The sequence below is a fragment of the Condylura cristata genome, unplaced genomic scaffold, assembly GCF_000260355.1.
Source record: "Condylura cristata isolate star-nosed mole 26May11 unplaced genomic scaffold, ConCri1.0 scaffold00014, whole genome shotgun sequence".
NCBI lineage: Eukaryota > Metazoa > Chordata > Mammalia > Eulipotyphla > Talpidae > Condylura > Condylura cristata.
Genome location: NW_004567115.1, coordinates 11,445,896 through 11,464,311, shown reverse-complemented (window position 1 = coordinate 11,464,311; position 18,416 = coordinate 11,445,896). Strand labels below are relative to the sequence as shown.

The 18,416-nt window shown below is 35.8% G+C and overlaps 1 protein-coding gene across 2 annotated transcripts in view; it reads left to right on the top strand.

Moving 5' to 3' along the window:
• PPP2R3A (protein phosphatase 2, regulatory subunit B'', alpha) overlaps positions 1-18,416 on the top strand; it is a 117,642-nt gene that overhangs the window by 90,886 nt on the left and 8,340 nt on the right. For both annotated transcript variants that reach the window (XM_004682180.2, XM_004682181.2), the window contains 3 exons: positions 4,428-4,603; positions 5,173-5,291; positions 6,926-7,032. In XM_004682180.2, coding sequence (XP_004682237.1) covers positions 4,428-4,603; positions 5,173-5,291; positions 6,926-7,032 — 402 coding nt within the window. The remainder of the gene's footprint in view (positions 1-4,427; positions 4,604-5,172; positions 5,292-6,925; positions 7,033-18,416) is intronic.

Sequence of the window (18,416 nt, the reverse complement as noted above, 5' to 3'; positions counted from 1 at the left end):
ATAATATTGCTTTGTTATAAAGCAATAATATTGCTTTGTTATAAAGCAATAATATTGCTTTGTTATAAAGCAATAATATTGCTTTGTTATAAAGCTTTATATTATTGCTTTATAACAAAGCAATAATATTAAAAACAATCAGATAATGACACAAAAATAGAAACGTGGACCAGAGGAACAGAATCAGAAGTCCATAAATAAGTCCACATATACAGAAGTACCTAATCTATGATAAAACATCCATGCCCATAAAATGGAGATAAGATAGTGTCTTTAACAAATGGTTCTGGGAAAATTGGGAAGTCACATATAAAGATAGAAAGTTGGATTACTCACTAATACCATATGCAATACTAAATTCCAAACAGATTAAAAATTTAGACTTAACACCTGCAACAAAATATATAGAAGAAAACTGGTGATAACTTCCATGACATAAACAATAAAGATATTTTTATTGACTCAACTCTCTGGCAACGGAATTAAAAATTAAAACAAACATTTGGGATTATGTTAAGTTAAAACCAATATGCAGCGGCCCTCCCTGGTGGCGCAGCAGGTTAAAGCGCAGCACTAAGAATTAAAAGCCACTTCAAAAAAGAACTGAAGTCTTGACTTTGATTCAGTGAGGAAAGATCTAAGCAAAAGTCATTTTAAAATAAATACCAAAGTCAATAATAAGTCAGTACTTTCAATCTGCTTTTTAGCATTTAATGCTTACATGTGAGCAAGAGGACAAAAGAACACTAAATACTTGAGTATAGCTTCTTCAGTAAAACACAGAAACCAAATAGAAGTGGGGTAGACCTGAATGAAAAAGAATTTCCGGAAGAAAAATTCGGCAGTAACAACAAAAGGACACTTATTAATATCCTTAGAGAGAGAGATGAGAAAAAATTAAATTGACAGAACAGTAATTTTTATAAAAGGAACATTCAGAGAACCAAAAAAGAACTCTGGGATATCAGAACTATAACAGAAATGAAATACAGAATGTTCAAAAAATATAACTAAGTAAATCTTCCAAAAAGAAAAAAAGATTAAGCAATCAAAAATTGAGAAAGGATATAAAAATTAGCTGGTCCAAGAAATCCAGCATAACTGGAAAATGAAATATGATGCAAATCTCCTATGTAATTTTTAAAATTAGCCACAAGAGACTGATGTCAGCAAGATGGTAAAATAGAAATTTCCATTGCCCTTCCCCTTACTAAGCATCAACTTGAACAACTAACTACATTAAGCAAGAACGAAGGATTCCAGGGGAATTGCAAAACACAAAATAACATACAAAAATTACTGGTATTCCTATAGACCAACAGTATAGTATCTGGAAAAGAAATTAGCAACTCCATCTACAGTAGTATCAAAATGAAATTCTTAAGACCTAGTTTAGTCAAGGAAGGGAAAGATCTTTATGGTGAAAACTTTAAAATATTGATGAATTTGAAGAAAACAAATCAATGGAAAGATAGCCTACGTGTTGAGAAAATTCCTAGTTAAGAAATGCACAAATTCAAAAAAATACCTATCTAAATTCCAGTGACATTTTTCACAAAAAAAAATAAGAAAAACAATCCTAAAATTCATACAGAACCATAAAATATCAGGAATTGCCACAACAATCTTGAGCACCAAGAGCAAAACTGGGTGTATCACATACTACCTGATTTCAAGAGATTCTACAAATATATAGTAACAAAAATAGCATGATATGCTATGAACAGACAAGTAGACTAATGTAACAGAATAGGGAGTTCAGAAATAAATTCACCTATTTAGGGTCAGTTGATCCTTCAGCAAGACTGCCAAGAACACACACATAAAAAGGACAGTCTTAAGGGCCCTCCCTGGTGGCGCAGCGGGTTAAAGCACAGCACTAGAAGCTAAAGCCACTTCTGCATGAGTTCGATCCCCACCTGCCCCGGAGGTGACCACATAGCATGGCAGACCTCTCCTGACCCTCCCGCTGCTCCCCTCAGCAGTGTACTTCATCGATCTGTCTGTTCTGCACCCTACTCTGTCTCTGGTGAATCCTATCACCCTCCACATCTCTGGCCTGTACCCCAGTTCTGTATGAATAAATAAATAAATCTTTAAAAAAAAAAAAAAAAGGACAGTCTTAAATAGTGTTGGGGAAATTGATTATCCCTATGCACTAATATGAAATTTAACTTTTTTATTTCACTACAATTGCAATAGTCTACTCAAAATGGATTAAAGACATTATGTAAGGCTAAAATTATAAAACTACTAGAAGAAAACCTAAGAAACAAGCTTAGTGACATATGCCTGCGCAGTTTGATATCTGTGCCTGTGCATAGAGCCACAAATGTGTAGGCAACAAAACCAAAAATAGAAAAGTGGAACTACATCAAACAAGAAATTTTTTAATAAAGAACAATTAACAGAGTGAATAGACAGAATAATGAGTGAACAGAGTGAATAATGAGAAAAAAAAATTCCAAAAAAAATCTCATAAAATTTAGTATCCAAAATATACAAGGAACTCAAATATAAATTACATAACAGAAAACAACCCAATTTTTAAAATAGGAAAAGGAAGATATATAAGTAGGTCATGAGTATATGAGGTCATTATTACTCAAAACCCATAATCCTCTTTCAGGAATCTACTGAAGGATGTGTTACACCAAACAAGGAAGTGAACCAAGAATAAGGAAAATGTAAGATACAAGAAAGGAAATAGATGGAAGGATTCTAGGATGAAACTGAACCAGGCCAGGACAGAGGAAACAAAAAACACTTCATCAGGAAAATCCAGTTAATAGTGACTATAGAAAACCAGCAGATATTTTGGGGTTGAATTAGTAATATGTACACAAGAAGGAGGCAAATAGATTTTTAAAAATTAATTTATAAATTAAATGTTGAGTTATTTATATGAGGAGATTGGATAAGGCAGGTAGGTAAAGTAGAAAGAGAGTTAAAAACTCTTTTCATCTGTGAAAATATATAGAATATAAAGGAACGGGCCCTCCCTAGTGGATCAACAGGTTAGGGCACAGCACTGTAATCCAGCTGCAGCCACTTCAGTGCAAGTTCAATCCCTGGTCCCGGAGGTGACCCACATGGCATAGCAGACCTCTCCTGTCTTGTCCACCGCTCCCCTTAGAAATGTATTTGTCGATCTGCCTATTCTGCTCCCCACTCTGTCTCTGGTAAATATTCTCATCCCCTGTAACTCTAACCTGTACCCTAATCTGTATGTATAAATAATAAGTAAATCTTTTTTTTTTTAAAGAAATATAAAGGAGCAAAGAGTCATTTTACCTGGAACTAAATAAAATAATAAGATATTGAAAGTAGCTGGTTCTCAGGAAGGGAAAATTGAGGGAAGGGTATGCAATTTTTTTTTTATTATTACAAAGTTTATTTTTACATCATTTTGCACATTTTTTTTTTCCATCTCGATTGTAATCCCCGCGGGTTTCCCATCACCAAATCACCCCTGTGCTACCATCATAGTCCCGTGCATTTCCCTCCCTTCCCCCCCCCCCTGTTTTTGATCCCATTCCCCACTCTGCCCCCACAGAATGTCTCCGGTATATGGTTGTTCATATTATTTTTGTTATTTTCTCGCCTGGTCCATTATACTCCTACTGTGAGTGAAACCATCCAGTATTTTTCTTTCTCTTTCTGGCTTATCTCACTAAGCATGATCTTTTCCAGCTCCATCCAAGTTGCTGCAAAAGACATGTGTTTCTCTTTTTTGGTTGCTGAGTAATATTCCATTGTATAGATGTACCACATCTTTCTAATCCAGTCATCCACTTTTGGGCACTTGGGCTGCTTCCATGTTTTTCCAATTGTAAATAAAGCAGCAATAAACATGGGGGTACAAGTATCTTTTTCAATCAGTGTTTTTGTGTCTTTTGGGTAGATACCTAGGAGTGGGATTGCTGGGTCGTAGGGAAGCTCCATGTTTAGCAGTTTGAGGAACCTCCAAACAGTTTTCCATAGTGGTTGTATTAGTTTGAGGGTATGCAATTTTTACTAACAAATTTTGTAAAACTAGAACCTTATATGTCTCTAAAATATGTCACTTGTAAATTTACTTAAAAAAAAACATGGGTGGCGCAGCAGGTTAAAGCACAGTACTATGAAGCTATCTGCAGCTGCTTCAACGAGTTCAGTCCCCAGCAAAAGAGGTGACCCACATGGCACAGCAGACCTCTCCTGTCTCCCCTACTCCTACTACTTCCCTCAGCAGTGTACTTTGTCCATCTGGCTGTTCTGCTCCCCACTCTGTCTCTGGTGAATACTCTCACCACCCCTGTACCTCTGGCCTGTACCCCAGTTCTGTTTGCATAAATAAATCAAGAGAAAGAAAATAAAACATGGGCAGTAATGAATCTGAGTGAGTAATGGACTTTACCTTACTAATGAGTGTCCTCATCTCCTAGCATTGAGTATTGGTTCCGGTGCATGGATGTGGATGGGGACGGTGTGCTCTCCATGTATGAGCTAGAGTACTTCTACGAGGAGCAGTGTGAACGGATGGAAGCGATGGGCATCGAGCCACTGCCATTCCATGATTTACTTTGCCAGATGCTTGACCTAGTGAAGCCAGCAAGTGATGGTGAGATTGAGGAAAGGGCTATTAACTTTGTTCGACTGTAACAGTATGGGCATATCGTCCTGGATTAGCCTAAATTATTGAACTTAATTGGAGTCTTACCTACAGGCTTTTCCAAATGTTTAAGTTTCTCTTTTACTATTAGTACAAAACCAACAAGTGATGGCAAATCCTGTTTAAGAAATAGGGTTTGTATAAAAAGAGAAAAGCACATTATGATTCGAGTTGAGGGACTATTTAATGATAGGCAATTTCTTTAGAAATTTAAAATTTTCTTTAGGGGTATTGCAAATGTTATGACACTTGACAGTGGTAATAGTTACACACTGAATTGTATGCTTTAAAAAGATTAAGCCACTAAAAGCCACTGAATTGTATGCTTTAAAATGATTAAGATGGAGATAAAACGCACCATCTTAATCATTTTAAAGCATACGATTCAGTGGCTTTTAGTGGCTTAATCTTTTTAATAAAATAAACATATAAATAAACCTTTACACTTAATTGAAAGTTTTTTCACTTGTCAAAATAGTACTTGGTTAAACTTACCAAATGTCTTCATTTTTACACAGGCAAAATAACTCTACGAGACCTGAAGAGATGTAGAATGGCTCACATCTTTTATGACACTTTCTTTAATCTAGAGAAATACTTAGATCATGAACAAAGAGATCCCTTTGCCGTCCAGAAGGTACAGTACAATTTAAACTGTGTGAGGGCTATGGTTTCAGGGGCCATGCCACAGATTAAAATGGTCTCTTCCTTCATGACTTGCTTTTTAAAGAGGTAACACTTAAAACATTCATCAGATACTGAAAAGAGAAAAGAGAAAACCTAGAGCACCTCTTTTCACAGCCAAACTTCAAGTTAGGCTAACCTGCATCTGCCTTTCACTGAGGTGAATTATATGACATGTAAACTTACATATTCACTAAAAACTAGTTAGAAAAAACATTTTGAAAATAATTTTGTTTTTCTAACTTTTTTTTAAAAAGTTGCCAATAGCCCAATTTGCCTTAGTATAATTGGGCTTGATTTAATTGTATCGTTCATTTCCAGAATGACATGGTAAATAGCTTTCCCTATCATAATGAAAACTAGAAGTTTTTCATGATAGACAACCTTTTAGATAATAAAATTTTTCAAATGTTAGTGATTGCTATTTATAACTATCTGTTTATAGTCATTCTGCACTTGAATAGAACTTTTATTTGGGTCCTAGAGAAGAACAACTACAGGAAGCTTTCACAGTCTCTTTTTTCTTCCATATGTTGCATAACTGTGTGATCTAATAGTACTATGAATGCAAAGATCACCTTCTAAAAACAAATACATACACTCAACTGATCTTGGGGCATACCAAAGTGCATATTGCTAGCGTAAAGTCAACACTATATTTTATTGATTTTATGTACCTTTAAAAATGCTATTATAAACCAAAATGGAAAAATGAACAAAATGAGGAATGATGTAAAAATAAATAACTAATTTTAAATGCTATTATAAGTCTGAGGTACATGCCTATTTCAGAGATGTTAGAGGAGTAATGTAGGGGTTAAAATTAAATACATTAGAACATTGTGTGGTCAGTATTTAGGTACTCGAATTCTTACAAGCATAACAAACTTTATGTTCTAGGGCATTGCTAACTCATTTTCATGTGGAAAAATATAATTTTACCTAGACTGTATAAGATACTTGACCATAAAGGTGGGGTGCGAGGTGTATGGCCTTTCCCCGTTTCTTGTGTCATAAATTTTACTTTAAAATGTTTACCTTAAAAGTGTCATTTTCTTTAAAAGAGATGATAATTGTCAATATTTGTTATGATCTGCAAAGAACAATATTAGACAGTACTCAGTAAACCCAGGCACTGTATTGAAGAGAGAGACCCTGGTCATATAGGGATGAAAATGAACAAAAGATGGCCTCCAAGAATACTTAATACAGCAAGGGAAAGTATTTGGGGGAGAAGGAGAATTTCCAGGAAGATATGACAGATGACCTAAGTTTGAGCTGACCTTTAAAGAAGCAGTCAAAACACACTGGAGTACAAAGCGCTAGAGAAAGATCTCTACAAGGTCAGATGGTTAATTACAATTTTGTGATTATATTACTCATTATCATTTGTATTACTTAATTAAATGATTACTATTTTGAGGTATGGAAAATCATTTTATGAGTTACTTAACACCTCTTAATGTGTTGAAACAATTTTTACATAGCTTTTTTTTTTGAAGCAATGGACAATATTTGTGATGACTTGTCTCCACTTCTTTGTATCTCAGTATTTTTGTTTCCTGTGGCTGTCTTCTTTTCTCTAAGGATGTTGAGAATGATGGGCCTGAGCCCTCCGACTGGGACAGGTTTGCTGCTGAAGAGTATGAGACTCTTGTGGCAGAGGAATCAGCCCAAGCTCAGCTCCAGGAAGGGTGAGTTTCCCTGTGTCTTACAGAACTTTTTAAAAAGGGGCCTGCTATTTTAAGAGCTGAATTATTAAGACAACTTTCTAAATCAAGGTAGGAGGACGCTAACAGAACTAAAGCAAATCAGTAGTAAAATTAATCATGTTTAAAGTAAACTTTTATCATACCTGGTTTTGTGCAGTCAACCGTGAACAGGACGTAACTCCTACAAAGAATTCACAGCAAGGTATAATTCTGTAAAGGAGCCATAGTAAGAACTTAAATTATCTATGACTCACTGCTAATGATTGACCGCTGAGATGTGAAGTGAGTTTGTCAAAATTCGAGGATAGGGGCCCTCCCTGGTGGCACAGCGGGTTGAAGCGCAGCGCTGAGAAGCTTAAGCCACTTCCGCAGGATCCCCGCCTTCCCTGGAGGTGACCACATGGTGTGGCAGACTTCTCCTGGCCTGCCCGCTGCTCCCCTCAGGGTGTACTTCCTTGATCTGCCTGTTCTGCTCCCCACTCTGTCTCTGGTGAATCCTCTCACCCTCCGCATCTCTGGCCTGTACCCCAGTTCTGTATGAATAAATAAATCTTTAAAAAAAAAAAAATTCGAGGATAAGTAATCTTGGGGATGGGGAGAGGGAAACACTCTCCTCAGAATCAGCAAAAAAATTTAAGATGAACCCTGGAAGACCATGAAGCAATACTTACTACTTCCCCATAGAAAGAACTTCTGTTACTAAAATTTTATACTAATTATGACGTTCAGTCATAAAAATACAGATGATATTTCAACTGTGTGTAACAGGAGTAGTATAGCAGACATGAACTCTTTTTTTAAAAGGACACAATCAGGCCCTTCCTGGTAATACAAGGGGTTAAGGTACAGCACTATGAAGCTATCTGCAGCCACTGCAGCATGGGTTTGATCCCCAGCTGGGAAGGTGACCTTCATCATGCTGCAGACCTCTGATGTCCCGCCTGCTGCTCTCATCAGCAGTAAATTTCAGTACATCTGCCTGTTCTGTTCCTTGCTCTGTCTCTGGTGAATCCCCTTAGCGCCCTCCTTGCACCTCTGGCCTACACCCTAGTCCTTGTATATATAAAAAATAAATCTTTTAAAAATACAAAAAATAAAAAGGACACAACCATAAAACTAGCTAAAATAAAGAGCCCAGAGATGGAGCAGCCATGGTGGAAAAGCAATAATAGTGAACATTCTATCCATTCTAACATACAAAGGATACAGATCAGAACATAATATTCTGCTGGAGGGGCGGGGGCAGTGGGAACAGTGTCACTAAAATTGGGATGTGGAGAGGAGGAAGAAATATATATATGTCACCCTAGAAATAACAGTTTAAAATGAAAAGAAAATATGTATGTATGCTTTATTAGCAGGAATTCAGTAGATACCCTGTAGAGCTGGTCAGTTAAGGGTTAAGAATATCAATTAGAGTGCAGTGTGAACATAGGGAAGCAAAAGCAATGTACTCTGTGACCCTGCAACAAATGCTTAGTCTCAGAGGTTTAAGTTAAAGAAAAGGATAGATTAAAAATGAAAGTAAGTTCCCAGTATACTGAAGGAAAGAGAAGTCACCCAACACCCTTCTTGCTAATTCTTACAATATAATGCACAATTGGAAACATCTTACCACATCCTGGTTGATAAAAAAAGTTTTATCAGCTTTCCATTAAAGACAAACTGGACTTAGTGCAGTCACAGTGAACTGCCTGTATGGCAAGTGTATCGCTTGTATAACTATGTAATGACAGAAATTGGGAAACTGGGCCAGAAGTATCAAGTGGATCTAAGTAAGAATTGGCCAAGGAGCCAAGATTTGAATGATTACCATGCACAGCTTCAGCAGAAGTGTTACAGTGTGGCCATGGTTGATCAGGACCTCAAGGCAATAACAGGAAAATCTCTGGAGTTGTCATGTACATTTCTAATGATAGGTACCACACTGAATAGATGCCATAGTTATGAAGCCCCCTCAGTTCTAATTCCTACAAGCCAGAGTTCCTCTGCCTCCTTCAGCCAGCTTTCTCTGTCACCCTTTCATTTAAACATGTTACAGTGTGAACTGTTATTCTACTCACCCACTTGCTGATCAGCTGATATGGAAAAGATACTTTTTAATGTTGTTTTGAAAATGGTGTTTTTAATCATTTAAAAATGTATTGTTATCTTTTTATAATCAGATGATTGCTTATATAAAAAAAATAAAACATATGAAAAAAGAAAGCCAAGCAGACCCTAACTATTCTAACTCAGTCAGAAAACATGCACAACAAAAAATACAGACCACACACATAAACTACATAAACTAGAGATGACAGGACTAAGACAGACACTTTTAGATCATTAAATGTAAGTGAAATACACTCACTATTGAAAGAAAGGAGTCAATTATGGGACCACAACAAAGACTGGATTTAAAAAATAATGAATATACCCCCAGAAATAGCTGCCCTGATAACATCTGATTTTTAAAGCAAAATCCCCCCCAAAAAAAAAAGGAGAAACATGTAGACTAATAAACTATTCCCTGAAAACAGATAAACAGATAAATATGTATGTGGTATTACCATAGGCCATTCATAAAGTACATATTAAGCCAGTCTCACACCATATAAAAATAAGCACCACATGAATTCAGAAGAGAAACTTTCAGCAGAACACTAAAAGCTGACAGGATCAAATTGAAAAGGGAACCAGAGCTTAGGTTCTCTGCAGGAAGTTGCAGAAAATAACTGCAACAGATAATGGAAGCAGCACCTATGTATATATCTAAATTTAACTGAAATCAAGATGCTCTTGGAAGCCTTCAGATGTTAAAATCTATATACCCCATCTTTTTCCTAAAAGAAAGACAAAACAGTGAATGTGGAATCTCACAACCAAGAAATCCCTACCACTGAAATATCTATAGAAGTAGCATGACCCATATATTTTCATTTAAAACACTAGCAACTCCACATTGCCCACTCCTGAGCAGATACTACAGTCAGCAGTCTGTTCTTAATTATATGAAAAAGTAGACAAATATTAAACAGCTGACAGGTATTGATAAATAATAAATGGAAGAATTTTCATCTTTGGAGGACACTTACAGCAGTCAGAACAAGACATCAGGTTGAGTATATTTACTACAGCTAGACAGATAGGAGAGCAGTGCGCCCCTAAAACAAGTCTACTCATTTGCTTAGAAGTGAAAAGGAAAAAAATGTTTACTGAAAAAAAAATCATTTGTCTGAATAATAAAGCTGAAAGGTTTTCGATTTGGGGTATTACAGAGTAAGAAACCCATGTAAAATGCAGTCTAATTAATAACCAGATCATTACCAGAATTTTGACTTTTTAAACTATATATGTCATATATAGTCCCATATGAATGGAATCATATATGCATGTAGAATCAGCACATTTTTCCTGGCCAGGTAATACATATTTTATCATAATTACTTAGCTATGCAGTTGTGATATGAAAGCAACTATACCTATTAACACATGAATGTGAATGTATTCCAAGCAAACACAAGTATAGAAATAGATATTTTTACATGTCATAAAATATTCTTTTAGTTGTTTCTTGTTTATTTTTTTCAAATTTAAAAAGGTAAAACCATTCTTAGTTCATGGGCTGGACCAAAATAGGTGGCAAGACAGATTTGGATCACAGACTAATTTGCCAATTCTGTAGTAGAATGAAATTTTAGAACATAAGAGAACTGAAAATTTCCATAGAGACAAAGTGAACACAAAATAAATGGAGCAGTATCATTTAAACATTGCAAAGAAAGTAACTTTCAACCTAGAATTCTATTCTGTATTTAAAGGCAAGACTTTTTTGGACATTAAGAAGTGCAGTAAATGTCCAATCTCTGAAAGAATAAATTGATACTATTCATCAGGAAGGTAAATGGATTCTAGATCCCTGAGAAACTAGTGAATGTAATAAGCAATCTTCACCAACAAAAATTAGCTAATGTATTTTTAGAACTAGATAAGTATTGACTACAGAAACTAGTAACATTAAGATAAAAGAAGGTCAGGGTAATTAATATGCTGTGAATCTTCACTACAATGGACAATATAGATTATGATTTTTATACTTTTGTTTTAATATTTATGCATACAGAACTGGGGTACAGGCCAGCAGTGCAGGGGCAGTGAGTGGATTCATCAGAGACAGAGTAAGGAGCAAATTGAACTATACTTCTAAGGGGAGCAGTGGGTGAGACAGGAGAGGTCTGCTGTGACATGTGAGTCATCTAAGAGATGGTGAATGTACAAAACAAGTTTTTCATACATGGTGGCAAGATGATCACCTACTCGTTTCAAGCTCCAGAGAAAGAACTCTCTTTCCCACAAATTTCAACAAAAGCCTAAGGTTTGTTGGATTCTAACTGACTTGGTTTGCATCCAATCCCTAAACTAACTCTGAAGGAAGTTAGGCCTAAAACTAAGCTTGGACAGGAGACAAGTCCATCCAAACTATTTTCCCAAGGAAATTTGGATAAATTAGAGAATATGGCCAGAGCATATTCCCAAAATCCCCAAAAGGAGGGGATTCTGTTTCTATAAAGGAAAAACAGGTTTTTGACACAGTGAAAAAGAAGAGACAAAGCAATAAAAACAGTACTAGGAAATGGCCGAAATAAGTCCACATATAGATAGTGCCAGTCACAAGACTCTCTGATCAATTGAAAACCCAACTATTAAGTTCCTCGGTGCATACTTAACAGAAGTAATAGTCAATTGAATAGTAACAAGAGGAAATCAATAAAACAATGTTAGTGAGATAATTCAATGCTTTAAAAGAGTGCTAGTAGGTGCAAGGGGTTAGGACACAGTACTTCAAGCTAGCTGCTGCTGCTTCAGTGCAAGTTCGACCCCCCACCAGGAGGTGACCCATATGACACAGCAGACCTCTCCTGACCCGCCTGCTGCTCCCCTCAGCAGTGTACTTCATTAATCTGCCTGTTCTGCTCCCCACTCTGTCTTTGGTGAATCCTTTCATCGCCCCTGCACCTCTGGTCTGTACCCCAGTTCTATATGCATAAATAAATAAAATCTTTTAAAAAAGAGTGCTAATAAGTTTGGGCCCTCTAGTGCCTCCCCTCCTCTAGTAGCCTCAGTTCTATATTGTTATTTTTAGGTTTGTTTTAGATTGGTTTTGTCACTGATTTTGTTTTGCTTCTCTGTCTTCCACATATAAATGAAATCATCTAGTATTTGTGTTTCTTCTGACTTATTTCACTTAGCAAATCCCTTCTAATCCCATACATGTTGTCACAGATGGTAAGAGTGTGTCTTTTTATAGCTGAGTAATATTCCATTGTATATTCATACCACATCATCTTAATCTACTCCTCTATTGTTAGGGTGCTCTGTAATTTAGCGATTGTAAAAGTGCTGCTATACAAGTGTATATATTCCTTGAAATTAGTGGTTTTGCATTCTTCAGTTAGATAGCTATGAGTAGCATTCCTGGGTCACATGGTACATCTATTTTTAACATTTTGGTAGATTTTCTAGTTTGGAAAATACCTTTAAACAAACTTTCTTTAAATTACTTTCTTAACATGTAAAAGGTATTAGCTCTTTATACCAGAAATGAACAGTTACAGATATAATAGGGGGGAAATCACATTTGTATTATCAAGAAAAAAATGTTAATTGAAAAATATATATATTTATATATAAAATATACATTAAGAAAATACAAAATTTCACTGAAAGCTATAATGACCATGTCTCATGTTAAAATTAATTTATTAATTTGATCTAATCCCCCAAAGTATATTCTGGAACTTGGTAAGTTAATTTTACAACTCACATGAAACAATAAATACACAAGAATAGCAATGAGTTTTTAAAAGGCATGGATATAGGGGAAGTATACTCTGTGGGTGTGGGTGTTGTGTTGTGCCATAGTAAGTAAATACTATAGTATCCATGGCAAAACCGAAGAGTTATATATAGCAATGTAGTATATGAAAAAGATAGTATCTCAAGTGTGTTAAGGAAGACTGTTGGTAAATGTTGATTTTCTGTGATGGGGTGGGAAAAATGCACTTAAACATATATGCATGCAAATTGACATAAGAAACAAAATAATGAGAAATGTATAAGAAAGTTGTCTGTAGATATGTATACATTTTTAAAGTGACAAATTCTGTATCATAATCAAAAAGCAAACTGGTTGCATAAAATGGCAAATAGTATTCTTTTATAATGCTAGTAGTAATAATATAAGTATTCCCCAACACTAAAACAGTAAAAGGACAGTTCAACAAGGTAATAAACATGGAAATTCCCATTTCCCAACAGTAAAAATGCAGTAGCCAGATACAACAATTTTAAATGTGTATGAACCTAACAACAGAGTTCCCCCAAAACATATAAAACAAATGTTGCCACACAATTCAAAAATTATACATGGAGATACCAATACTCCTCTTTAGAAAGTATTAGAACTAGAGACAATCAGTAAGGATACAGAAGACTGGAAAAATGCAGTCAGCATATTTGACCTAAACGGTGTATAGAGAGCACTTCACGAAACTACAGCAAAATTATATTTTTCCCTCTGCATCTGGAACATCTCAAGGACAGACCATATATTAGATGAGTAAAACAAATGGATTTTAATGCTTTCAAGTATATTGTCAAACCATATGAAATTAAATTATAAATGAGTAACAGAAATCTTTGAATTCCAAAATAATTGGGAACTAAATAATGCATTTCTTAAGACACTTGTATCAAAGAAACCATAGGGGAGTTTAAAATTATCTTGAAATAAATGAAAATCAAAGCATCTGAAAATATATGGAGTACTTTTAAAACACTGATTAAACGGATATTTGCAACTCAAAAGAGTATAAGCTTTTGACTTAAACTAAAAAAAAAAAAGCAAATCACACACAAAATAAATAGAAAGGAGGAAAACAAAAACATTAAAAACATTGTAGTAAATATAGGGAAAGATGAAGAACTGATGAAACAAAAGTTGGTTCTTTGAAAAGATAGAAATGTAAATGAAAAATCTTTAGCTCTTCAAGAAAAAAATGAGAAGGCATGAGTTAGCAAAATCAGCAATGATGAAGGAGTCATCACTATGGAGCTTACATACAAAGGAATAGTATAAACAACTTTACCCAATAAATTTCACGCCTTTTATGAAATGGGGCAGAATCCTAGGAAAATTCAAACTAGCAAAACTGAATCAAGAAGATATAGAAAACCAGAATAGACTATCAAGTAAAGATGCTCAATTCTTAAAAGTTTCTCAGAAGAAAAATCCAAGTGCTAATGATTTCTGTCAAACATTTAAGGGAAAAAACAATACCAAAGGTGTGATTGGAAAACTCAGTGTCAGAATGACAGTTCTCCAAATTAATCTATAAATTTAGCCTATTCCCTATCAGAATCCCCGCAGGCTTTTGTTGTAGAAATAGACAGACTGATCCTAAAATTTTCATAAAATGTTAAGTACGTAAAGTAGCCAAACACTTCAAAAAGGACAACGTTGAAGGACTTAAGAAGTGTTTGATGTCAAAAGTTAATTGTAATCATCAAGACATTGTAGCACTCTTAAATATACTCATACATTATGAAACACTAGAATTAAGCCCTCACATATATGGTCAGTCATTTACAACCAAAAACAAATGGTAACCTTTCAAACATGAGGCTGAACTAATTAAGTATCCAAATTCAAAAAAAAAAAAAACCTTCAGTCTGTATCTCACACCATATACAAAAGAAATTGACTCAGAATGTGTTACAGACCTAAATGTTAAGTCCTGAACTCTAAAGCTTCTAAAATAAAACACAGGAGAAATCTTGGGTTAGGCAAGACCAGTAGAATTATTAATAAATTGAACTTTCGGGGCTCTGCCTGGTGGCGCAACTGGTTAAGACGTAGCACTGCAAGCAAGAGCAGCTGCTTTAGTATGAGTTCGATCCCCCGCCCCAGAGGTGACCCATGTGGCAGACCACTTCTGACTCGCCCATTGCTCCCCTTAGCAGTGTACTTCATTTGCCTGCCTGTTCTGCCCCCCACTCTGTCTCTGGTGAATCCTCTCACCTCCCCTGCATCTCTGGCTTGTACCCCAGAGATATTATGTATACATAATTTTTTTTAAATGGTAAAAAAATAAATTTCTTTCAAAATTGAACTTTCAAAATTAAAAACTTGTTCTTCAAAATATACCCATTAAGACAATTAAAACCTCAGTAAGAAAAACTACACAGCCACTAGAACAACTAAAATCACCACTTGGCAATGATGTAGAGATGCTGGAACCCTCATAATGAAAAATATATAGCCTCTTTAGAAAAGTTTGGCAGCTTTTTAAAAAGTTAAACATATAGGCCCCTCCCTGGTTATGCAGTAGGTTAAAGCACAGCACTAAGAAGCTAAAGCCACTTCCTGCATGAGTTCAATCCCTGCCCTGGAGGTGAGCCACATGGCGTGGCAGACCTTTCCTGACCCTCCTGCTGCTCTCCTCAGCAGTGTACTTCATAGATCTACCTGTTCTGTTCCCCACTCTGTCTCTGGTGAATCCTCTCACTACCCTTGTACCCCAGTTCTGTATGCATAAATAAAAAATCTTTTAAAAAAAGTTAAACATACAGTCATCATAACTAGCAATTCCACTTCTAGGAATCTACCCAAGAAAGTGTTTACTGAAAGACTTGTACATGAATGTTTATAGCATCATTATTTATAGTAGCCCCAAATTTGTAATAATCCAGATATCTATAAAACTAATGAATTATTAAATAAAATATAGCATCTCACACCCATATAATAGAGTACAATAAAACAAGGAAGGAACTATTGCTTATAGTTTGTGAGTACAACAACATGGATGTATCTTAAAATAATTAAGCCAAATCAAAGAAGGCAGACATGATTCCAGACATGATCATGTGCTGTGATTCCTTTTAAATAAAATTCCAGAAAATACAAACTAATCTAAAACAGAAACAGATGCCTGGGAAGGAAAACTGTGGTATGAAGGAAGGGCGGGGCCAGGAAATAAGGTGGATATTTTCATGATTTTGATTGTTGTGATTTTACAGGTGTATACAAAAATCAGAACTTCCTATATACTTCAATTAAGAGCAATTTATTTTATGTCAGTTAAACCTCAATAAAATTTGAAAAAAACTACTAACCTATGCAACAGTATGGATGGATCTCTCAAAAACATCATTCTACATGAAAGAAGCCAGAGACTAAAGATTATGAATCCATTTGTGTGAAATTTCTAGAAAAGGTCAAACTTTAGAGCCAGAAAGCAGATCAGTAGTTGCCGGGATCTGGGAATGAGAGTGAAGAATGAAGGCAAACAGGAACAAGGGAGAGGAGAGGCAGATGGAGATGAAAGTATTCTAAAACTGTATTACGGTGATGGTTTCACAACCATAAAAATTCACTAAAACATACTGAATACTTGAGATTAGTGAACTCTATGGTATTGCAAATTATACATTAATAATAAACATTTTTAATGTTTTAAATGCCTAGTTTATGAAATTGACAGCTTTTTAATTTTTTTTTAAGATTTATTTATTCATGCATACAGAACTGAGGTACAGGCCAGAGGAGCAGGGGCTGTGCAAGGATTCACCAGAGACAGAATGGGGAGCAGAACAGGCAGACTGACGAAGTACATTGCTGAGGGGAACAGTGGGCAAGACAGAAGTCTGCTGGGCCATTGTTCACCTCCCTGGCCTGGGATCTAACTTATGCCAAAACAGCTGCTGATAGCTTCACAGTGTTGTGCCTTAACCTGTTGCACCACCAGGGAGGGCCCGACAACTGCTTTTTTTTTTTTTTTTTTTAAAGATTGATTTATTTATTTATTTATTTATTACAGAACTGGGATACCGGCCAGAGATGCGGAGGGTGAGAGGATTCATCAGAGACAGAGTGGGGTACAGAACAGGCAGATCGATGAAGTACACTGCTAAGGGGAGCAGCGGGACGGGTCAGGAGAGGTCTGCCTCGCCATGTGGATCTCCTCCGGGGCAGGCGGGGATCGAACTCATGCAGAAGTGGCTTAAGCTTCTCTGTGCTGTGCTTTAACCCGCTGTGCCACAAGGGAGGGCCCAACAACTGCTTTTTAAAAGATAATATTAACTCCACACGTTTGCATTCCTGCTATATATTAAACTTGACATTGGTGAACACAGACAGGATCCCTGTCTTAGCCAGGAAAACAGACTATACCCCAAAGTATCTAACTGCTGTCTCCTACAGGAAGTATGCTGGGGTGACCTTACTCCAGGTTCTCTGTGCAGTTAAACCAGTGCTTTTAGACATGTAGTAGAGGCCACTAGTTGGGCTTCATTTCACAGTATGTAGCAACACCCCTTCATTTCCTATTCTAATTTTGAATACCTATTATAAATAATCAGAAATTTGGATAGAATGCTTTATCCAAGCAATTGCTATTGACCACAATACTTAATTCTATAGTAAGTTTGAGCAACATAAATATACAATAGGATGGTTAAATAATTCCTATTATCTATGTGTGATTTTATGCAGACATTTAATTTTGTGAGAATATTAAAGAGTTAACTGTGGGACTGCAAGGTTTCAATTAATTTGGTTTTTTAATACTGTTCTATAATTTACAACATCCATATAAAAAGTATATATTACTTTACTAATCAGGAAAAACATTATTTTTCTCCTTTTTCTGGCTACATAGATAATATGTGTTCACCACATAAGTTTGAAAGTAAACAAAAATCTTTACCTAAAATCTATCACCCAGAGACAACCTGTCTTGTCATTTTGGAATATATCCTTTTCTATATTGTTATTCAAATAGATAAATGCTCCACAAAAACAGAAATTTTACTACATACTGTTTTGTAGCCTGCTTTAAAGGAAAGGGATGTAGAGTGATTCTAAACACGAACTTTGTTAGTGTAAAAATGTGAGAAACTGATGTTAGCTAAAGAATCAACTGCTAATTGAATCAAGCAAGTTTCCCATAACAGTGCTCAGAAGGTGCCAGTGTGTATGGAGAAGAGAGCAGGGAGACCGAGGGATAACAGGTAGAAGTACGTGAGAAGATGCAGAGACCAACAGTAGTGAAATTTGACCAGTGTATATGAGAGGCTTCTGCTGGACATTCCCCTCTCATGTTGTGGGAGATAAGGCCTACATAGGACATGTGGGTGATGAGGTTCCTAGGGGAGAGGAAAAGCCTTACCACAGCCCAGCATGTAGGTTGAACACTAGAATACCAACAAAGGAAAAGAAAGCTGGCTGACATGGTAAGGGTACACCAGACTCAAAATCCCAGGCTGTACAACTTAGAGCTTCAGCTCAAGAATTATAAATAAGGTGAACCTAACAGTAAAAA